We start from the raw sequence: 24,423 nt of genomic DNA, 5'->3' as shown, positions 1-24,423 counted from the left end.
ACACGCACACACACAAACCCAAACAAACATGTTTAAATTACTCCTAATTAAACATTGTGCCAAACATCACACACTCTCCTATCCTCCTGGTGGAGACCTGTGCCCAGAAGGGAACTTTTTCTAGTTAGTTTCTGCATCTCTTTAACCATAAGGCATTTGGATGGCAAAAATGGCAGATCTGCAAGTTCAGTGTCTTGAATGAGATGTGCTGTGACTCTGAGTTTGCATATCTGCTATTTTCCAGCATAGGACCGTTGCACAGTGAAGTATAAACAAGGCTTTAGGATTTATAAGTCGTTTTTAGAAACCTCCTCTTCAGGAGCATATGGATATCCAAAGCCGTGCATATCCAGGATAGGCTATCCCAAGCCGTGCATATCCACGGATAGGCTATCCCAAGCCGTGCACGGCAAGCTGTGCATGCCTATTGACTTGAATATATTGAATTTAACGCATGTCGGTGGGATCAATACAGGCCTGTCCATCCATCCATCCATACATCCAATATCGGCTTCTTTAAAATACAGCAGCTAATTTTTGCTAACATGTGCAGATAAAACATGGTTTATTGCAGATGCTGCTGTGCACAGAGAGCAGCCATGCAGTAGCACACTAGTATGTATTCGCAATGGCACTTAAACAATACACATAAAACAAATATGAATTATTGCACTGGTGTTGAGTGCACAACCGTAGCCTACACATGAGACACGTCGACCTCCATGCAGAAGTGTTTGTGGTCAGTTTCTCAATGCAGAGAGCTTAACCCATTCTGACCTGAGATCAGATTCATACGAGGTTTCCGCTGGACACACACTGGTCTGATGAACCCATTCTGACCTGAGATCAGATTCTAAAAATGTCAGTCGTTCTTCGATTTTTCAAAAATAGCAGACCTACAAGCTCATAGCGCGCCACTCGGTGGCGCGCTATGAGCTTGTAGATCTGCTATTTTTCAATAGCTAAAGCATAACATGATGCCAACACCAAAATGGGTTCCCGTTCAGAATGGGTTAAATCAAGGGACGAGCATTTATGCCCTTTCGTTTGCTCCAATATATTCATATGGAATTGAGCAGAAATTATTTATGACATCACATAGTCATCACAATCGACATTTTTTTTTTGCAAATGTATGACTTTATTTTTTGTTTTCGCAAGGTCCTCATTATAATAATTAAGGGGCAACACTGTACATATGGCTAGGCACAGAACAAAATCAACAAAGGCAACAATCATGACTTCTTGGCATAAGTGACAAATTCCCACACATATACGACCTTTGGGATAATAAGACAGAGGTGGTCTCTTTTAATGACATAGTATGTAACTTTCCCCTATATATATATATATATATATATATATATATATATATATATATATATCCCTCCATACCAGCAGTTATCAGTCACTGGTTCAGTAGTTGCCCAGTCACTGTGTTTTGGTGTTTTCAAATTTATTTTCAGTAGACGGGTACTGGGAAACACAAAAACAAACTAAATGAAAACAGTGAGAAGGCAATGCTTGCAGGTTTAACACCACCGGCCACACTAAAGCCTACTCCAGTGGCAGATGTCTGCTGGTATAGAAGGAAGGTAACAAGACAACTCACCCCTTTTACTCTTTTTGGTGAGTTGTCCGGACAACTCACCCCGAAAGTGAAGACAACTCATCAGGGGAAGGAAATGATGGGTGAAATAATGTATATATATGCTCTGATGAAGGCTGCATAGCCGAAAGGCGTAAAAAGCGTTCCTTTTTGGTGTGTGCCAATAAAGAAATGGAAATGTTGAGTACTTTGTCCTGCCATTTATTACATTTTTGGATGTGCTACCTTTTTGGAATTTTTTAAGGTATATTATTGTTTTACGTAAAAAAAAAGAAAAACACAGGGCAAAGTTACATAGGCTACCATGCCTTTCAGGTAAGGTTTAAACATTTGATAGGACTGTGGAGGCCCCTTATGAAAAGCACATGGATAGAGTAAGTAAACAAAGCCAACTAATCATTGCCAGTTGCCACCACAAGATAAGAAACGGAACACCTTAATTACTGCATTATTTCCCACACCTGACTCTCTGTAAATCATTCTTCCAACGGATGGCGCAGCAGGTGCTGCTTATGCATACTAACGACGTGTAAAACTCACAATGAACACGGAGCACAACAAAATAATGCTTAAAGTCAGAGCATATCGGCTGAGACGGGACTGAACCACAACATAGCTGACAACCACAATGTTTACATTTTATAATAGATTGTATATTAGCTTTCATTGACGCACAATTGTCTTATTCAACGCTTCCTTGCCATGATATTATGGCACAGAAAACACAATTACATTTTTTTTGTTCTCGTTGATTGGGGACACCTATACAAATGTAAACAATTCTTTTAATTTTGGCGGCCTACAGTTTCCGACGAGACCTCCCACTGGAATGAACATTACAAAAAGACCTATAGTTCCCTTTAAATTCTTTCGCTATATCCCTGAGAACCTTTATTTATTCATAATGAGAAGGAACCAAACATCTTGAATAATAAAACGCAAGTTCAGCAACAGATAAGCCTTTTTAAATATTTATAGCGGCTCAAGTCCAGGGATTTGAAAAAAAAACCCTAAGCGTTCAGGGTAATGATAATGGACGGGCCCCTGGAGCCCCTGGATTGCACTATAGTCTCAGAGTGGGGATGTTTGGGCTCTGGGGGAGCTGATGTTTTCCCACTGGGTGAACAAGATCAGTGGTTCCCAAAGTGCACCCAGCCATGACAGTTTGGAACCAAATGGACCCTTGTGGGTCTGTAACTCTGAGTGTGTACAAAATGGAACCAAATGGACCCCCAACTGGTCCATTTGTACACTCTCAGAGTTAAATTAACATTGATTTTACAATCATAAATTGGGGGTCCCAGAGATAGAAAAAATGTGATTAAAATGGGGGGGTCCGTAGACTAATGCATGTCAAACTGGGGGTCCTTGAAATTAAAACGGGTTGAGAATCACTGCTATAGAGCCATGAAAATATTCTCTTATCGGGATCCCTGGGATATCTTTTCAAATAGGGGTCAATTAGTGTCAATTTGGGGGTCCTTGACGTGAAAAAGTTTAGGAACCACTGAGCTAGATTCTAGCCAACGGAAACCCTTCCCTAGGCCAAGCATCGTCGTGCTTCCAGAATGGAGGCAAACTTTGCTCTCGGACTGAAGGTCTCCTTGGTGTAATTTGGCTGGGGGGCAGAAATGCAGCACGCACATAAAATAGGCTCAACGATAGGTTCAATTAAACCAATACCCTGAATCTCCCAAGTATAAACAAGAGGTCAGAAGAATCATCCCAACATGTCCCCCGCACACGTACAAGTTATACACAAGTCCACCAGCTGAACACAGAGGGGAAGTGTGGCCATTATTGTCCTAAATTCATCTAAAGATATACATTTGGAATTATCGTTTTGGCTGCTGTATTTATTCATCAACATGCATTACACTTATATCTCTTTCCCCCGTGGTTTTGTAAACTTGCTGAAAAGAAAGATGGACTCCCATTCTAAGTGCAGGGCCTGTGGTACACACAGAGGCAACACGCCTACCTAGAGGTGTGCATAGTTGAGCCACTTCAGCACCTCCCTTTTATTTATTTACTTAATAAATTAAGCATAATATTAAAACGTATAGCCCCCCAACCAGAACAGGAGGTCACTCTGACAATTCATATTTGGAAATGCATAATAACGCATGTAGTATAATTATCCAAGAGCAATTCACGTACATTTTTTGGCATTTTTATTCTCCCCCCGCCCCCCCTCCCTCCCCCCAATTCAGTTTGACTTGTTGTCTGGTCTGTGAATGAAGTATGAGCTGGAGAAGCACCAGGCTTCTTGCTCCTTAAAGGACAACTTTAGTTTTTTTTTCAACCAAGGTTCATGTTTTAGGTTATTAGAGAAAGTAAAAGGTGAGTGTAATTTTTTTTCCCCATTTGCTCCTTTTTTTGTTTTAGGGATTTTTGCTGTTTGTGACAGGGGGGGGGGGGGTCAAATATGTCAAACTGACATATTGAGCCTATGACACACAGTGTGGCTCCCCCCCCAATAGGCTACCCTCACATTCAGTAGATCCTGTGATCTTTTGTGGCCACATGTCATTTCTTGGGGTCTATTAGGAGTAGACTATAGTAAATAATAAAAATAGAAATCACTATACAATGTTGTAAAGAAATACATATTCAGCCAATTCAAAAAACAGCTATAATCCCTAAAACGAAAGAAAGCAGCAAATGAAAAAATAATGAACACTCATCTTTTACTTTCTCTAATAACAACCTAAAACATGAACCTTGGTTGAAAAAAAAGAATAATGTTGTCCTTTAACGTTACATAACTACACAGAAGGGAGTTCCACCTATTATGGCAGGCCAGTCTGGTGCATCTCAGAGGCAGGACAGGTTTACAGGAGGAAAAGGAGGCACTGGAGTAACTCCAAGACAGTTTTAACCCATTTTGGGGTGGGAACCCCTTGTTTTAAGCATTATGTTGTACTTTAGCTATTGAAAAATAGCAGATCTACAAGCTCACGAGCTTGTATAGGTCTGCTGAAAAATCGTGAAAATGTGGCCCAAATGTTTGAATATATTCTTTCAGACTAGAGCAAACGTTTTTAACTCGAATCTTTGCTTCTTGGGGGGGGGTCCCTGGAACAACATGTTTTCAGATGGGGGGGTCGGCGGCCAATTACAGATATCGAGGGTCCTTGACATGAAAACGTTTGAGAACCACCGATATAGAAAGTTAGAAACAGGAGGTTTTTCAGAAAACGGTCAGGATTTAGAAGGCATTTGTAGAATCGATCTCAGGTCTAAATGGGTTAAGGTCATGACCTTAGATGTGACTGTGAAACATCGAAACGTTGTCGCTTTTTTTAAAACTTGCACCCCGATAATAAAATATGGGCTTAAAACTGTCTGAGTTGCTCCATTACATAACTACACTTTTAAGAGCCTGACATCATCACACCAACCGCATACCATGATTCGCAAGTTCTGCTGAATCATTCTTTTTCAATGCACATTATATAAGGCCACAGTTTTAAGCGACAAAAAGAGTTAAAGATGTCTTTCTTTTTAACCACATGAACCCAATAAGCGTTCCTATATTCTGGGGCTATTCCGTTAAAATAGCAGATCTACATCTTTTGTAGATCGGGGGGTACTTTCGGTATAGATATTTGGTGTAGCCAGAAGGGGGAAAAAAGGACCAATACAATAGAGCCCCAGTCAATGAAGTATTAGGGTTTAAGTGGTTAAAAAGAAATCACGATTAAGCACGATACCATGGAACCATACAAAATATTTCGTACTTTATTTCAACCCCCGATCACATGAGATTACGCGATGCTACTTTTGCTATAGAACGCAGTCCCCACACAGTTGAAAACTCTGTGTGTGTGTGTGTGTGTGTGCGTGCACACGTGTGTTGAAGTGTGTGAAACTTGCGGTATACGGTATACATCATTCATGTGACTTTGGCCTTTCTTTCTCTTGTGAGCGTTGATTACACGTTTCATATTTCCGTTAAACCTGTAACAAAAAGCAATCTTTTTTTTCTCTCTTTTTTGAATGGCTCCAGTTTCTTGGACAGGAAGTTTCTGTACAAAAATATCGGGAACAAAACAGTTCTGTCTATATCAGCATTATTCTCTCCTGGAGACTGAGCATGGGGGAGGGGAGGGTTGAAAGGGCTAAGGACCCCCTGTGGTGTGACATAACAGCGCTGTAGCTATAGCTGCAGGCGGCCTCTATGGCAGTGCTTCTCAAAGTGGACCCTCTGGAACTCCGTCAATGACCCCCAGGGGTCCTTGACGGAGGGAGGGTCCCCAGCTAAATGATAGTAAAGGTCCCCTGCTGCACACTGGACGCGTTTTTCGGAAAAAAACTACGGAAAAACGCAGCTAAAATCAGAAAAACGACGTCCAGTGTCCAACCACCTTTTAGGACTCAAATGGACCCTTATGGGGTGTATAACTCTGAGAGTGTACAAATGGAACCGTGGTTCCATTAGTACACTCTCAGAGTTAAATTATTAACATTGATTTTACGATACAAATTGGGTCCCCAGAGGTAGAAATCCCCATTTAATTTAGGTCTGTCCGTTAGCCTAATGCATGTCAAACTGCGGGTCCTGCTTTAGAACCATGATAATCTTCTCTTTATAGGGGTCCTTGACGTATAAATGGGGGTACGTGGGCAAATAAGTTTCATCATTTGAGGGTCCTGGTTTTGAGAACCACACTGCTCTATGGCAGTGTGGTTCTCAAGGTGGGGTTCTCAAGGGACCCTCAGGGCTTTTAAATGGTGGTCTGTGAACTCTGAGAGAATATATACCAATGGAATGGAGTTATGGGGCGGGGGGGGGGGGGGGGTGTCCATGGAATTAAAACGATTGAGGAACAACTATAGCCCGACGACGTCTCGGACGAACTTCACCACTAGGCCTCTCTGTCAGTCACACAGACGCCGTATATAGGAGAAAGGAGGGACGCCCGCACACACACACACACCGCCACGCGTCAGGTTCAAGAGCATTTATTTTTAAAGAGGCAACGTTACGGTCTTGCGACCTTCCTCGGCCTCTTTAGGCGGTGTTGTTGTGCGGGTGTCCCTCCTTTATCCTACGGTGTTAAGCCTCGTCATCGTCGCACCTGCTCGAAATTGTCCTACCAGGTGTGCGGAAGTCATCTCTCTATAAGTCACACAGACCCCCCCCCCCCCCATCCCCAAAGGGCTGTGCAGGGCGCCTCACCACTAGGCCTCTTTCAGTCACACAGCCCCCCCCCCTCCCCCCCCCCCCCCGTACCCCCCTCAAAAGGGCTGTGCAGGGGCGCCAGTATTGCATAGATACAGTATAAGATGTATAGCGTTTTCACATAATGCTTGTCACAGTATTTTGGGGGTGACAAAAAAACAACGTTTTTTTTTCTTTCTTTTTTGTTTGTTTCTTTTTCTCTCTCCATCAAAATATCCATGAAAAAAGTCGGTCGGTCTCACGTGGTCGTTCTGACTGCAGGTATACATACTCCCGTTGTGGTGTTTTTAGACAAACAATGATCGCCAACGGTATATAAAAAAATAAGCCTTTCGCTTGTGAGGTCATCAAAGTCTTATCTCTCCCCCCCTGTCAGTGCTGGTTGGTAGGTCCCCTGTCAAGGTCAAGGGTCACAGTGCAACGACACCCCCCCCACCCCCCTTCCCCACCACCGCTCCACCAGCCTTAGAGCTCCTCCTTCCTCTTGCCGACCTTCTCTTGGTCCCGCCCTCTCAGGCTGCGCATGAAGCTTATAAACCCCGCCTCCTGCAGAAAAGGTAAAAAAAAAAGGACAGAAGAAAAAGGTCATGGCCGCGATGAGAACCACTATTTTACACATTTAAAAAAAAGGGTGATGTCCACGATTTCGCTACAACCAAATATTACACCGTATGGCGTCACAATTAGAGCCTGACTAATGTCAGAGTTTTGAGAGTCCTACTGTAGCACTAGCATGTCTGAGAGGTCATTTTGATCTTTTTTTTTTAAAGTTGATTATCTTTGCCCATGAAGCTTTCAGAAGGTTCCCCTTCCATGACTATCATCATTCCATCATCTCAGAATTTTTCGACATCTGAAACATTTTCTAAATATGAATTTAAGCACATTCTACTTCTGTCTGATTTTACTTCAGTCATGCTAGTGCTAGACCAACGATAACAGATGTTTGGTTTTCTAATCAATTAGGATCAATTTTTTTAAAGAAAAACTGAAAATGTATTTACTTGAGAACATTGTACATTGTACTACAAAAATAGATAAATAGAGATAAAAAATAAAATAAAACCCAAACTTTGTCTTTAAACACTGAAGCACCCATTCAAACATTCAAAGTGTCATAAGGTGAAACATTGTGAGCATAATGTGGCGCTTCTTCTTTCCCCCCCTCCTTCATCTTCTATAATACCACTTAAAAAAAGGCGAATAATGGCCGATGTACAGTATCTGACTGATATGATTGCACAACACTGTTCTACCGTAGATAGATCTTAAATGAGAAATATTGCAATATTTCTGCTCATCGCTCACTCGTATGATCTCATAGAGATTAAGTGGTGTCATAATAGTATTGATTTATTGTAAACTCCGTTTGTCTTTTCAGTCTATTGACACGGAGGAGTTGATCCACGGGGGGGATATTAAACCTCCTGAAGGCGCAGTCAAAAGATGGTCTTAACCCGCTTATGGCCAACGACGTGTTTTCTGACGTGCTATCAACAAATCCCTCAAGGCCAAGGACGTTGTGGACGTGGTAGACAATAATTCAAATTTTTTTTAATAAAATTATCATTTTTTTCCGATTTTTTTGCATTTTATTTTTTATTTTTATGTAATCTACTAAAAACCGGCCGAAATCCGCGCGATCGTGCACTATCATGCACGCGCGCCGTCTCTATGTGAATCGCGGCAAAAAATCTGATATTTTGGGATCTTCTGGGCTAGATTTGGGTGATTTTAGACTAACTTATGATGAAGCTATTGTTAGCCTAGCATTCCGACTGAGTGAGGCTATCTTGTAGGGGACAATCTTTCATTGGTTGTTTACGTCCTTTTGAACCGGAAGTGTTATACCAGTTTACACATTTTAGAGATTTTCAGCATAATGGTACGTTCCCGCCATCTGGTGTAAATCGTGGGGTACTACTTGAAAATGACTCTAAAAGATGGCGTGATTGTATTTTAACGCAGAAGTTTATTTTTGCATAAAAATGATGAATTAAGAAATGGGGCTTTCGCCAGAATTGGCTGGCGTTGGCCAGCAATCTAATGGCAATCTAAAAATGTGAGATGTGACCACAATGTCACAGATTGTCTCATTTTGAAGCTGCAAGTCTGTAGTTTACAATGATATAAAAATCTTCTTTCTAGCATTTGCCATTATTTATTAATAAGCATTTTAATACACCTTGGTTTCAGTGAACTAAAATGCTTCATTTTTGCTATAAGTGCTATAAGTAAACGATGGAACATGCTAGAGACATGGTTCTAATTTATTTGTAAAGTGAAGAAATGCAGCTTGAAAATGAGATATTTGGTGATATTGTGCTCATATCGCACATATTTCTATTGTCATTCAAAAAGTCACCAAATCTGGCCTAAGCCACAAAAAGATGTGATTTAAGGCTGGTAATAAGAGGGTTAATAATGAAGTAGCAGAAATATATTTTGTTGTCCTAGTGTAGTACGTTCTTTGGGTTAAGTTGTGTCAAGTTACCCGGAGCCAACTACACTACAAGGATTTATCATCTACAGTAGTCCGGCAGTCCAGGTGGACGGGTAGGAAATTTGGTATAGTCTTTTTTATTGGCCTAAAATAATGTCTATATACATTACATACATTCATGAATCCACTTGCTGACCGGATGAAAGCATTGGGGCAATTCTTTTTAATAGGGGTTCCTTGTGACCCTACCATTAACATCCTATGGCAGGCAAAAATGTCAAACTTTCCTTTTGCTTTAAGTAGCATGTGACGTGTCAAACTAGGGGTTTTTCATGATTCTGAATCCATTCCAAGCATTCGTTTTGCACACAATACACTCCTTGGGCTAAAAACGGCCATAGACATCATGACAAATGTGATGAGGTCAGAACATTTTGGGCACATTTGGGCAAGTTGCTGCTTTTAGCTCAAGGAGTGTATTTTATGCAAAAGGAAAACTTTTGCCTGCCATAGGAAAGAAACCCCTATAAAAAAAAGATTGCCCGATACTGAAAGCCGGTCAGCAAGTGGATTCATGAATGTATATATAGACAATATTTTAGGCCAATAAAAAAAAGACTACAATATACCAAAATGTCCCACTTTAAACAAAAGAAGCCTGTCGGCTGCCGGACTACAGTATCTAGCTGCCATTTACACCTCACATTCTTACCTGCAGGCACAATGAATGATCAGATCTTGCCCAACTTACCCCTCGATCTCCGTTGTATTTTTCAGCAAACTTCCCATAGTTGTAGTAGATGAAGGTGGGGTAGCCCTCCACGGCTTCCTGCTTGCACAGCTCATGGTTCTGTCCTCTGGTGCAGTCCACAGCGGCATAGACAATCTGGAGGTGGAAGAGAAGAGAAGAACCTCTTAGCTTCAGCTGCCATAGAGAGAAGACCTCTTATTCAGCTGCCATAGAGAGAAGACCTCTTATTCAGCTGCCATAGAGAGAAGACCTCTTATTCAGCTGCCATAGAGAGGAGACCTCTTAGCTTCAGCTGCCATAGAGAGGAGACCTCTTAGCTTCAGCTGCCATAGAGAGAAGACCTCTTAGCTTCAGCTGCCATAGAGAGAAGAACCTCTTAGCTTCAGCTGCCATAGAGAGAAGAACCTCTTAGCTTCAGCTGCCATAGAGAGGAGACCTCTTAGCTTCAGCTGAGATAGAGAGGAGACCTCTTAGCTTCAGCTGCCATAGAGAGGAGACCTCTTAGCTTCAGCTGCCATAGAGAGGAGACCTCTTAGCTTCAGCTGCCATAGAGAGAAGACCTCTTAGCTTCAGCTGCCATAGAGAGAAGAACCTCTTAGCTTCAGCTGCCATAGAGAGAAGACCTCTTAGCTTCAGCTGCCATAGAGAGGAGACCTCTTAGCTTCAGCTGCCATAGAGAGGAGACCTCTTAGCTTCAGCTGCCATAGAGAGAAGACCTCTTAGCTTCAGCTGCCATAGAGAGAAGACCTCTTAGCTTCAGCTGCCAAAGAGAGGAGACCTCTTAGCTTCAGCTGCCATAGAGAGGAGACCTCTTAGCTTCAGCTGCCATAGAGAGAAGACCTCTTAGCTTCAGCTGCCATAGAGAGAGTGGTGAAACAATATTTCAAAGCTCGTAGCACGGCACTCTGTCTATTTTTCAATAGATAAAGATTACAATAATGGTTAAAACACCAATAGGGGTTCTTGCCCGGAATGGGATAAATAAGAAATATTGCAATAATTCTGCTCATCACTCACTTGTATGATCTCATAGAGATGTGGTGGTGGTGATAATAGTATTGATTTATTGTAAACTCTGTTTGCTCTTTTCAGTCTATTGACACAGAGGAGTTGATACACAGAGGGATAGAACCTCCTCAGTCAAAAGATGATCTTAATTATGAAGTAGCAGCCTGATCTACTTCCATTGTGAAGTTAAAGTTAGGTGCCCGGCCTAGCGGTCCGTGCACCTAGGGCTGGTAAAGCCTAATGTATATCAGTGATGTAAATAGGTTTTCAATGTAATGAGTCAGGGATGGTCTTTTAGACGAGTCCCACTTCAACAACGTTAGGAGTCATATTCTTTACAAATTGCAGCAGTTAACTCTTAACTCCCATTTCATATGGTTATATTCATGAAGAAAACAGAAGAAGAAATTATTATTATAACTAAAGCTAGCAAAACACACACACACACACACACACACACACACACACAAAAGTGTGCTGGCCACCGGCCTACTTGGGAACGATGCAACTTGGGAACCAAATAATACCCGTCATAGCACACGTTTGAACTATCTGCCTGTGTCCCTTTTGTGCCCATACTGTATACAGTATGGAGATATCTGTAGTATAACACCTATTTTAACTGTCTGTCTGTGTCCCACATGGAGATCTCTGTATCTGTCTGTCTGCCTGCCTGTGTGTGAAGAGTGCAAACTGACTGTGAAAAGTGGAAAAGTGGCCTGGTCACGTCAGGCTCTGCCCACTGGCAGAGCCTGGCCAGAGCCTTTTGTGGTGGTTCTGGAGAACCGTGGGTCCGACCGACGTCGGTGGGGCAAACGGTTCTCGAGTTACGTGGATTACACCCGTTTTAAATTCAGCACCTACCATTAAATGATATGTGGAAGCACACGACCTCCTTCGATCCTTGTTAAATCACATCCTAAACCACATTTTTCAGATTGTTATGTTTTTATGTCTCTCTTGTCTCTTTTGAGGTATTTTATTGTCGTTTTATTTGCTGGGTTTATACATTTTCCAATCACTTTGACTTATTGCTCATCTTATTGCTGCTTTTGTAATGCTCTAAACGTTTTGAAAATGGGTGCGTGGTCATAAAGTTTATTAGCATTGCTGCTATTGATCAGAAGTACATCAAGGATGCATGCAGCAAGAAAACAAATTTCATGCTCAATAATTCTCAATTAAAACCGGATACAAACTGTAAAGTGAACATAACCATAAATGCCTCGTACACGCACCAAGGAAGCTGCTTCTCATGCTGAACACATTCTGCCGTTTACATTTTTTGACATTAATCCCTTTTGGTGTTTTAAACATTACGTTAGAATTTAGCTATTGAAAAATAGCAGAGCTACAAGCATATAGCTTGTATGTCTGCTATTTCTGAAAGATCACACCCGTGTGAACTGAGTGGTGCAACTAGGCAACTAGTCAACTAGTAAAAATCACTAGAAGTGAAAGCCCTGGTATCCGCATGCTTTAGTTTCATTATATAGATATTTCACTGTTAGGTTCTTAACTTTCGTATGATTCATGAGGACTATTATTTTTTATGTATTTGATATATTACCATGTTTTGGTTCGTGCCTACTGTACTGCTCTGGATTCAGAGAGTCTGCTAAATGCCTAAATAGTAAATTGTAAAAGCATGTCTCGGGGAGGTGCTCTAATGCCGAGGTGATTTCATGGACGACACCACAAGCTGCATGCTCAGCAGTGCTCATTTTAAGTAGCCCATGGACCTAATTAGCCCTTCGCTAAGTACCTCCCCAACCTGTCCTTGTCCAATTGGCACGTTAGCAGCGAGGACACGGGGCAAGCTGTCCTTCTCCCCCACACAGAGATGCACGTTAAATGACGGGATTTCTCCGTATAAACAAACAATCATTTCAGTAGCAAGAGCAAAATGTCTTCTAAATATAGTCAACCAGGTCTGCAGTATAGGCTATGCACTGGACAAAATGTGCATGTCATTATTAAAAAATAAACAAGAAAAACTAGGAAATTACAGCAAAATCAATCACCGTCCGACAGGAGTTTTCCTGTTGCACGGTCATTAGTGTTATTGCCATCACCTGGGTGGGTCAGTCGTGTGACTTTCTCGACGTTAAGCCGTGTATGTGTTCAACAACACAGCCATGCAAAATTACATCGACAGCTATGAGGTGACGAAATTATGACCTGCCATAGCAACAGCTGCTAAACTATTTGGAATGGCATTGGACAATTGCTTTTTGGAGTGGGATTTAGCTAGATTTTAGATCCAATCAGGGCGTACCAGAAACCTTAACACATTAGCTCAGGCTATGTTGTCGCAAACAGTCACGCAAACAATACCCCCGGGCGGGTATTGATAGAATGAGTCCACAGTCAAGGGCTGAGGTATACACACGAACATCAATTAGTTCCACTTGGAGCTCCTCCGGCACATGCAATGCTGCGCTGATGACAAATGGCATTGAATTGTTACTCGAGCCGACTTGAAAACCATTCTGAAACTCATTGTTCTGTTGTGATATGTAGTTTTCTCCTTGGACCGGCCCATGTCGTAATTATTCCCCATGAGCGACACGCATTGCAATGAGTGGGGAGTGAGCCCTGGAACAGTTGCACATCCCACAGGCCTAGTTCATTTAGGAAAACACGCTCATAGTATTTCATTACACGTTTTGTTGCTGCCTTGCATGTTAACATTAACATTATGATATAATGCCTCTGGCCGAAGCTTGATGATGCATTAACCCCCTTATGGCTATTGACGTAATGAATACAAAAATCCCTCATTACCGTTGACGTAAATGAAGTAATCGCTTTATTCCCTATAATCGGGGGCTTAATGTAGCAAAATGTAGCCAAAATGTAGTTTGGCGAATGGCCGATGTAATCTACCTAAAACCGGCCGAAATCCTTTTGTTGTGCACGCTCTCGCACGCACGTGTGCAGTCTTTATGTGCATTGCTGCGTAAAATGCGATATTTGGGGGCTTGATTAGAGCTTAATTTGACGTAGTTATTAAAATAAACGATGATAGCTTAGTGTGTTACGAAGGAACGTAGTGCCTCTCTGACATCACAACCGGGACGTCAGGGGGTGACATCACCCTCGACATCACAACACCATAAATATCAAATGCCTACGCAGGTTAGACAGAATGAAGTAAAGAAGAACCCAGATCACGTAGCAGACCTCGGATACCATATCAAGATCTCGCTAGTGCCCCCCCGGTTCGACACCTGCGCTCAAGGCAGATAGGTCCCTGTCCCTATCCCTATTCTCAGACCAGACAAGACCTAACTAGGCCTTGTCTGGTCTGAGAATGCAAGATAGGTCCTAACCAGACAAGGCCTAGTTAGGTCTCGGTCACACTTAGCAAAACAGTGCAAAAAGCTAGTGGATGTTGCGATGAGCTGACAGGAAATGACATCGCCAGATTCCCTCTATTCAATCAGGACTCAGTGTCTAATACTATAGGATTACCGTGTTAGAATGAGATAGTGTGTATGTCACGGATTTTTCTATTGGCATTAAAATGATGAATTAAACATAATGAATAGTGCAGGTAGAAGGCACAATCCACTGTGAATTGGGGTGGCCATAAGGGGGGTTTTAAACAGGTCAGAAGTTTGAAATACATTGAGGGAACTTTTAAACAGCGGAGGAAGCCATATGGCAGACGCAGACCCATACAGTACAATCTAACTACCCTCGTACTTTACTCCGGGTGCTCATCTCTGGGTATAATCAATCAGGTTTTTCCTCTGAATTGACAGCGGAAAATGAAGTCATGGAGGAATTGTTTTTTCAAAAAGGTTCCACAGCCAATTCCGCTATTGATCCCCCTCTCTCCAGCTGATTGACTGAGAGCCGCACCACATCTCATTGATCCCACACAGTCAGTTTTTTGAGAGCAGCTGCACGTTGTCACTTGGCGCGAGCTCAAGAGTCTGGCCTGTAATGTTTTTATCATTAATGCATTCTGGACGGGAAACCCCCTTTTTGGTGTTTTTTTTTAAGCATTATGTTGTGCTTCAGCTGTTGAAAAATAGCAGATCTACAAGCTCTTACGAGCTTGTAGGTCTGCTATTTAAAAAAAATGTGGTGCAAATCTTTGAATATATATTCTTTCAGAGCGAACGTTTTTAGCTTCTGGGGAACAACATATTTTCAGATGGGGGGTCGGCGGCCAATTACACATATTTTTGGGGGCTCCTTGACATGAAAATGTTTGAGAACGACTGACATAGAAACATGGGGGTTTTTCAGAAAACTGTCAGGATTTAGAAGACATTCTGTAGAATCGGTTCTCAGGTCTAAACGGGTTAAAGTGCAGCCTTGTGCTCGTGCTGGTCTGGGAATATTAACCCATTCTGACCTGAGATCAGATTCATACGAGGTTTTCACTGGACACACACTGGTCTGATTAACCCATTCTGACCTGAGATCAGATTTTAAAAATGTCAGTCGTTCTTCGATTTTTCAAAAAATAGCAGACCTACAAGCTCGTAGCGCGCCACTCGGTGGCGCGCTATGAGCTTGTAGATCTGCTATTTTTCAATAGCTAAAGCATAACATGATGCTAACACCAAAACGGGTTCCCGGTCAGAATGGGTTAAGGCCTTACACATGTTCACATTGTCCTTCACTCCCAAAGTTCTGAGACATTATAGGATGAATTACAAGCATGACTAGTAGCGCGCATACTTGCATCAGGAAAGCATTATATTCCGATCAGCATAGTGCTACTACAGCACATGACTTATGCAGATAAGCCGTTTTAGTTTGATGACAGTACTGCAGATGAGGAAAAAGGCATGGCCTCCTCCCAACGGTATCAGGTAGGTTTAGGCATCGTTTTACTAGGTTAAGGTTAGGAATAAGGTTATAGGTTTAACCATTTAAGCATAATCTACTTAGGTTACGTTAGGACTACCAGGCCGCACAGTTCCACCGGCTGTGGAAAGTGGACTCAATAATGGCTTTTTTTTTACTGGAATTTGGAAAACAGAATTTATTGCTCTACAGAAAACCTAGTTTTTGTCTAAGTTTGGAGACAAGATCAACAATATGACATTTTAAAAGAAAGTTTATCGTCAAGCCAGATGCCAAGATATTTATATTCAGAGACCCTCTCAATCGTGGAGCCTTCTGAAGAAGTACACTATCCAAGTCAATATTCATAGCCCTAAGAAAACGGCATACATTTTGTTTTTACTTTAAAACGAGTCTTGGATCAACCAGGGGCATCCTGGAGAGTATGAAAAGCAAGCTGCAGGTTCTTAACGGCAACCTCAACAGAACTGGCAACACAATATAAAACTGTGTCGTCCGCGTAAAGATGGCATTGACAATCCTTCAGAGTGGAAACAATATTATTAATATATAATGTAAAAAGTACAGGCCCTAAAACCGATCCCCAAACTTTATTTGCCGTGCACCCCCCCGTTACCTCCTGACCTAGCCGACGCACCCCCCCAGCGTCAAGTCTCATTGCATTTGGCCAAAAATTATATATATTTTTAATATGATTATGGCAAATAATCACAGAATGTCACTGCACTGAGAGACATGCAGCTCCTGTATACTCCCGCAGCTGCTCTATACATCTTTTTACAACAGTGGTTTTCCTGGATTTTACTGTTTGTGCACATAGACCGTGATCCATCCCAGCCTGGCCTCATGTAGACCGTGATCCATCCCAGCCTGGCCTCATATAGACCGTGATCCATCCCAGCCTGGCCTCATATAGACCGTGATCCATCCCAGCCTGGCCTCATATAGACCGTGATCCATCCCAGCCTGGCCTCATATAGACCGTGATCCATCCCAGCCTGGCCTCATATAGACCGTGATCCATCCCAGCCTGGCCTCATATAGACCGTGATCCATCCCAGCCTGGCCTCATATAGACCGTGATCCATCCCAGCCTGGCCTCATATAGACCGTGATCCATCCCAGCCTGGCCTCATATACCGCGGGCCATGCTTTATAAAATAGTGAGGATTGAAGGTGTGAAGAGGTGCTCCACTCTGTTGGAGCAGACTGACTGTGTATAGGACACTGGACTACAAGGTATGAGAGCATGATGCATGGTGGTGATGGGACGAGAATGAGGAATCTAGACATTTTTAGCCGGTAATCCATCTTGTACTTTGTACTTTGTACTGGGCCAAAATGATTATTATTCTTACTGGCTTCCGAAGATTCCATTACAGAAATCGGTGAACATTCAATCTTCATTACTCCCCCCCTCCCTCAGATTGAGTGCTTATCAGACTGATGTGACTTAACCCCTTTAGACCCGAGGACGATTCTACAAATGCCTTCAAAAATCCTGACAGTTTTTTGAATAAACTCTCTTTCTATGTCAGTGGTTCTCAACCTTTTTCACGTCAAGGAGCCCCAGAATTATCTGTATTTGGCCGCCAACCCCCATCTGAAAATGTGTTGTTCCAGGAACAGTATAACAATGCTTAAAACACCAAAAGGGGTTCCAGCCCAGAATGGGTTAAGGTCGAAGTAGTATTATGGGAACAGTACATTCATTTTTCTGACGACGACCTACTGAAGTTCAGTTCAGTATTTTATTTGAGACTGAAAAGGTGGATAGACATATTGAGACTGAAAAGGGGACAGACATATTGCAGGCACATAACCCCCGACCACCGCAAAAGGAATACGAGACTTGTGCTTCAGATTCACCAAGTCATTTGAGATGAGAAGTATAATCTCTCACTCCTTTGTGTGTGTGAGAGAAAGGGCTTTGGCCGTCACTGACAAAAAAAAAAGGCTGACATGTACATATATTATTCCCCTTCAGCGAGAAGCATGCGTTCTGACACATCCTAATACAATCTCGACACAAACAACATCCCCTCTTTGCTTTCATGATGTTGTCAGGGGGGATTTGTTCGGGAATTATATATAAAAAATAAAAAAAAAGCTTAGAGTTTTACAGTAACGTCGTCGACCTTTCTTTCACACCATTCGGGATGGATTTATTGAAACGCCAGGCCACATTAGCACGCCACATTGCACGAGAGAGTAATTATCTGTGGTTTGACATTAAACGTTGCGACGCGTCCTTGTAATCTTTTGTTTTTTCAACGAGTGTCACTTTGGAGATGATATACATTTTGCTAGACACGCGTCCTAATTAGTTCAGTGTGTCTGGGCGTGTGTGTGTGACTGTGTGTGACTGTGTGTGTGTGTGTGTGTGTGTGAGTGTGAGTGAGTGAGTGAGACTGAGTCACAGGCTAAAGGGAGGGTCCGATTCTTTCGGGAAGGCTGAGTCCAAGAAATTCTCCCTTAGTTGCTCGTGGGGTGTAAATAAATAGCCGATCACAAAGCTCACAACACGTTGCACTGGACATGTCTCCAGCTTGTAGATCGGCGATTTCCTGGTGTGTGCGACACTCGCACGGAACTGAGCGTAACTCAGGCATAACAGAGAATGAGTTATGATGAGGAGGAGAGGAGGGTGTTGGGAGGTCACTCCTCAGGGGGAAAAGAGTAGGAGTGAGTAGGACTGGAGAGGATAAGTGAGAGTGTAGTGTTATTAGTCTCTGTACCTCGGATAACCCCCTCAGATAAGCCTTCGTACAGACTGAGGAGACTCTATACCGACTTAAAAGCAAAGCCTCCTAAAAAAACAAGAAAAAAACATTCCAAAGCTGAGACATGGAGCTGCAGAGAGCAAGGAAAGAGGAACCTGAAATTGGGAAACATACTGGGATCAACATTTTAGTTGTATTAGTGTGTCATGATGAGGCCTGCAAATAATGTGCACTGTGTCCGACGGTTTCATTGAGACATAAGGCTACCGTCCAATATGTGCACGCACATACACACGCAAACCCACTGTGTCCCCAATACCGACTGTGACCAACCCCCTGACTCTGAGTCAGAGATATTCATCTCTTACCGTAACCTCCCTCATACACCCCCCCACCCACCCACACACACACACACACACACACACACACACACACATGGTTGTGTCTTTACAAAGCACATGTTAAAATTCTGCCACGACTCTAAAGGCCCTGACACATTGAACTGAAAGCGTCACTGACGACAACAGAAGTGTCAAAGGGACTCTAATCAGCTGCATGTTGGGAGGTAGTTTAGAGACCTTTTTTTGTGAGGGTACCTACCCTAGGGGACACAGGGAGAACATGTGAGGGTACCTACCTTAGGGGACACGGGGAGAACATGTGAGGGTACCTACCTTAGGGGACACGGGGAGAACATGTGAGGGTACCTACCCTAGGGGACACGGGGAGAACATGTGAGGGTACCTACCCTAGGGGACACGGGGAGAACATGTGAGGGTACCTACCCTAGGGGACAGAGGGAGAACATGTGAGGGTACCTACCCTAGGGGACACGGGGAGAACATGTGAGGGTACCTACCCTAGGGGACACAGGGAGAACATGTGAGGGTACCTACCCTAGGGGACACGGGGAGAACATGTGAGGGTACCTACCCTAGGGGACACGGGGAGAACATGAGAGGGTACCTACCCTAGGGGACACGGGGAGAACATGCCTGGCCGTGGACCAGCAGCAGTAGCTGTTGAAAAGATTGTGGGCTGGTCGTGTCGAGTTACAAGGCCGTTTCTCGCATTATTATACCTGAAGGGAGGAAAGCTATAATCTCCCAAAACGAGATGATTGCAATTATGTGTACGAGTATGAGAAGGAGACACTAACCTTGCGGTCCTCCTTGAACAGGTCGGCGGCCGTGGTGAAGTGAGGAACAGCGTTCTTACAGTGCGGACACCCTGAAACAGAAGGCAGCGCGCACACGCACGCACACACACACACACACACACACACACACACACACACACACACACACACACACACACACAGACATAAGCCGGGGAAATAAACGGCCCCCGTCAGATATAACATAATGGCACGTTCCTCATAGGATTAGGCCCACATTAGGGATGGCTCGCTCGTATTTTTATGAGGATTAATACATCTCATAAATATGACAACGCAATGCACTCCCCCCCACTCTCCAGATGCCCTCCATATATACTGTACATGTCAACATGGTGTGGATGGAATACAGATCCAAGATAGACCCAAATGGCACAGACTGGCTTGTATGGTGAGGTCAACACATCAAACGAAAAATGTTCGTCTACTACCTTTTCTCACTGAGGAAAACTACATTGAAACTAAATTAAAACTAAGCTATGATGACTAAAAGTAAGAACAAATAAAAACTAGACTAAAATGTTAGGGACTAGTGGACAAGAGTTATAAGTCATTTTACAATTGGTTGCATGCTGAAAATAGCAGATCTACAACCCGACAGGTTGTAGATCTGCTATTTTCATCAAATGTAAAAATAGTCATTACGACGGCATCGAGGCTCGCCAAAAACACATTTTAGTCGACTAAATCAACCGTAGATTTAGTCGACTAAAATCATATGATGTTTAGTCGACTAAAACTAGACTAACAGTAAAACTATGACTAAAACTAAAATAGAAATAAACAACACCGTGTCCATACAATTGTGTTGTACACCAGCCCTCGCATTAGTCTATCGCTATGGACACTGGTGCTGAACAGGACTACTGAGTGAAATGCTGTGAGCCGAGTGTATAAGTCCGTTGAGTTTAAGTGTATTCTAAGTGCGTATAGGTCTGATTTAGCAGGCATCAAGTACGGCCAAGTGCAGCCTCGACTGAATTATCTGTTGAGCCTTATGGAGCGGTTCTCTTTTTTAATACTGTGAAACATCATTGATAAACCCCATGACACACTTATCTTGCCAAAAAACCCAAGTTCTCACTGCTAATGTCCAATTCAGGCCTTTCAGAGTACATGAAACATCTATGGCAAAAACATCAACAGGACTTCCCAATTACTAGAATCACCGTGCTGTTTTCTTTGCCAAAAAAAAACCCAGACAATTCTACAAGCTGACGTGTCACCATCTGCCATTTGTGACATGCCCACAACAATAGGGATGCTCCAATCATTTACATACAAAGCGAATAATTTGTTTTACCATCCATTCTTACATCCAGCTGAATAGGGGTTGGATATGGGATCCCTTACTTGCAAAACAAAATGATAGTGCGTGTGGAGAGTGTCAAATGACACATCGACCAGCACATTATTGACACCCAAAGAGGAGCCACCAAAGTCACCACAAGTTTAACCCATTCTGTACGGGAATCCATTTTGGTGTCGGCATCATGTTATGCTTTAGCTATTGAAAAATAGCAGATCTACAAGCTCATAGCGCGCCACCGAGTGGCGCGCTACGAGCTTGTAGGTCTGCTATTTTTGAAAAATCAAAGAACGACTGACATTTTTAGAATCTGATCTCAGGTCAGAATGGGTCAATCAGACCAGTGTGTGTCCAGTGGAAACCTCGTATGAATCTGATCTCAGGTCAGAATGGTTTAAAGGACATAAGGCCTCATCTCCTCATATTGCTGTAACAGAACCAACAGCGTTGCATCTCCTCCACACACCCAACCTCGCAGATCTAAATAATAAAGCCACTGCAGTGCACCAGTGTTGATTCCGTCGACTAACACGATGACAAGAAATGTTCGTCGACTACCTTTTTGACGAAAACTAAATGGAAACTAAATTAAAACTAAGCTATGTTTGGTTGCAAGCTGAAAATAGCCGATCTACAACAAGCTCACAACGCGTCGCGAGTGTAAAATCAGCCATTGCGAGTTGCGACGGCATCAAGGCCACGCCAAAATACATTTTAGTTGACTGAATCATCTGTAGATTCAGGTCGACTAAAACATTCCAGGTGACTAAAATGTGACTGAAAACTAAATGAAAACCGTTCAAGAGACTATGACTAAAACTGAAATCTAAATTTGCTGTCAAAAACAACAGTGCACTGCACACATTGCAACCATGCAGGTCTGTCAAAAACCGATATCGATATAGGGATACAGGCTATAGGATCACTTACAGTATGTCACGTCTACACGAATTGTTCAAACTAGTTCACTTCTAGATAGCCTGGGTGGGGTCCACCTATGCTTTCTGTGGCATAGGCAGCTTCCGGCAGGATCCGCCGGGAGAATCTAGACGCAGCTGCGCGACATGAGACTAATTAATTAGAGCGACAGAGAGAGAGATGAGTGTGTTGTGTGTGTTTTATAAAGGTTTAAAGGTTTAACAAAGGTGCAGACGATCAGAAATCAGCAGAGAGTGATCGACGTTTGCGCTACTCTATGCCAAATTGCAGTGGAGTCGGCCGCAGACTTTCTTTCTTCTCCCCGTTTCCGAGGCTGATTTCTAGATGATAACAGCTTAAAGGGTAAAGATCTGGGCCCCCTCCTTCTGATCCCACAAGTCATTAACAGCATTAGCACACCAGACTCCAATTACAGTGATCGATGGCGCCGGCAGCTACGTAGGATGAAGTCTTCACTGTAGCACAAGCAGTTGCATGTCTGCCGACAAGCACAGTTAGCACGCACGCACGCACGCACGCACGACTCCAATTACAGTGACGCCACGCACGCTACCTGTACCTCATTTATAGGGTGCAAAAGCGTCGATTTCTTCTTTTAGATTTGGTTCACTGACCTTTGCTTTCACCGTGGCTTGCCAAAGGTGGTACTCTTTGGCAGTTAAATTACACCGAATCGTATACGTCGACGTTCCAAGTGTTCGGAAATTCTGAGCAATACACAAATAAACACATGGGGGAGACTCGTGTTTTTCTCCGTCAAGGTGAGAACAAAGTGACCATGCTGCGGATAGGTCATTTCTGACAGTGCACATACAGGGCTCGACCGAGTACACCCTCCCTGAGACACGATGCGCTGCCACTTAATGGAGGAGGAAGAGGAACACAAAGTGGATGAAAAGCACAGGGCATGTGACTGCGGTGGAGTTCAAAGGAATATCTTCTTGACTTTTTTTTTTTTCTTCAAATTCCATATATTCCCCCATGGCCTCGGCGCATTCTTGAAAGCCGCTAAAAGGCATGTCCTGTTGTCAATAATGACACCTGCTGCTCTCATCTCTCGCTCTCTGTCCTCCTGGGAAGAAAGCCTGCCATTTTCACTTGCTCTTGACAATTGTAATTACTGGCAGAGATGGAGAGAGAGAGAGAGAGAGAGAGAGAGAGAGAGAGAGAGAGCACATTCTCGCCTGGGTTTAAGCCGTGGAATCACGTCATTTTCAAGCACTATGTGGACTCGTGCAATATGGTCACTGGACTGGCTACGTGCAATATGGTGTTATCTAATGGTTTTTTTCTTCCTTGCTCATATCCTTACTTATTTATTTAAATGAGATATACTGCTCATATCTGCATTTACTACTGTACTGTACTAATGTATCCTTACCGACAAGTCAGCACTTCGGTGAGATGCGAAAATACTTTTCGCTGTACTTGTACATTGACAATAAATGGAATCTCATCTCCATCTCATCTCATGTGAATTCGGATCGGGAGCAAGAAAATGTGATCGGGACATCCCTTACCCTAGTGTCATTATTATCATGATATTAGACTGGATCTCGTCTGTGATTTTGAATTTGGATATGGTACCATTTTGTGATATGGCATAAGTGTTCTATAAAAATATAAATATCGGATCGGGAAAGATCGTCAGATACTCCAAATCAATGATCATTTGACAGGGACAATACAAAAAACAAAACAATGTAGCAAGTTATAAAAACATGTATATTATGGGGTTATAGCTGAGGTAAATGAGTGACGCCATTGTACAATGGTGTATTATAGATTAAAGGACCACTTCACCACTTTTCAACCTATCTTCATAGAATTGGTCCTCGACTCCTCACTAATAATCATAATAAAATGGCACAATTTTTTTTTCTACTCGGTCTGTGTCTCATAGTCATAGGAGGGCTGTGGGCAGTTCAGAAACCCGTCCACCAGTGACATCATCGATGGGGAATTCAAGCTAATAGAAACGGCAGGCTTTCTAGTCCTGAAAAGTTTTGTAAATAAATCTTGTTTAAAAATAAATCTGCCCAACGATGATGTCACTGGTGGACGGGTTTCTGAACTGCCCACAGCCCTCCTAAAAAAAAAAAGGTGCCATTTTATCATGATTTTTCGTGAGGACCTATTATATGAAGATAGGTTTAAAAGTGGTGAAGTGGTCCTTTAAGCATAGTGACAGGGGAACGCTGCTAATGTTGCTCTGAGCAACGGCAGCTTGCTGAATCACTGTTCGTAACTAAACGCCACGCAGCCCCATTCTCAGACAGGGTGTTTAGTACAATCAGATCAGAGCAGTGGGTTAATGTAATAATTATGTAAACAAAGAGACTGATTAATTAATTAACTGATTAATTAACTGAGTGCCTCCAGAGGATATGAATGAATGGGGGTGGGGGATTGTGGGATTGGGGCCAGTGGTTTTCAACCAGTGGTC

At 42.8% G+C, this 24,423-nt stretch overlaps 1 protein-coding gene across 1 annotated transcript in view; it reads right to left on the bottom strand.

Moving 5' to 3' along the window:
- Positions 1-7,221: 7,221 nt before the first annotated feature.
- Positions 7,222-24,423, bottom strand: part of pdia5 (protein disulfide isomerase family A, member 5) — an 82,069-nt gene continuing 64,867 nt past the window's right edge. The window contains exons 15-17 of the mRNA XM_080786487.1: positions 19,712-19,782; positions 9,992-10,126; positions 7,222-7,343 (exon numbers count right to left, since the gene is read on the bottom strand). Of these exons, the coding sequence (XP_080642613.1) occupies positions 7,263-7,343; positions 9,992-10,126; positions 19,712-19,782 (287 nt within the window). The 3' untranslated portion in view covers positions 7,222-7,262. The remainder of the gene's footprint in view (positions 7,344-9,991; positions 10,127-19,711; positions 19,783-24,423) is intronic.

The sequence above is a fragment of the Protomyctophum bolini genome (genome assembly GCF_963924005.1).
Source record: "Protomyctophum bolini genome assembly, chromosome: 16".
Taxonomy (NCBI): domain Eukaryota; kingdom Metazoa; phylum Chordata; class Actinopteri; order Myctophiformes; family Myctophidae; genus Protomyctophum; species Protomyctophum bolini.
The sequence above is the reverse complement of the archived record's forward strand: the minus strand, read 5'-3'. Positions and strand labels throughout refer to the sequence as shown.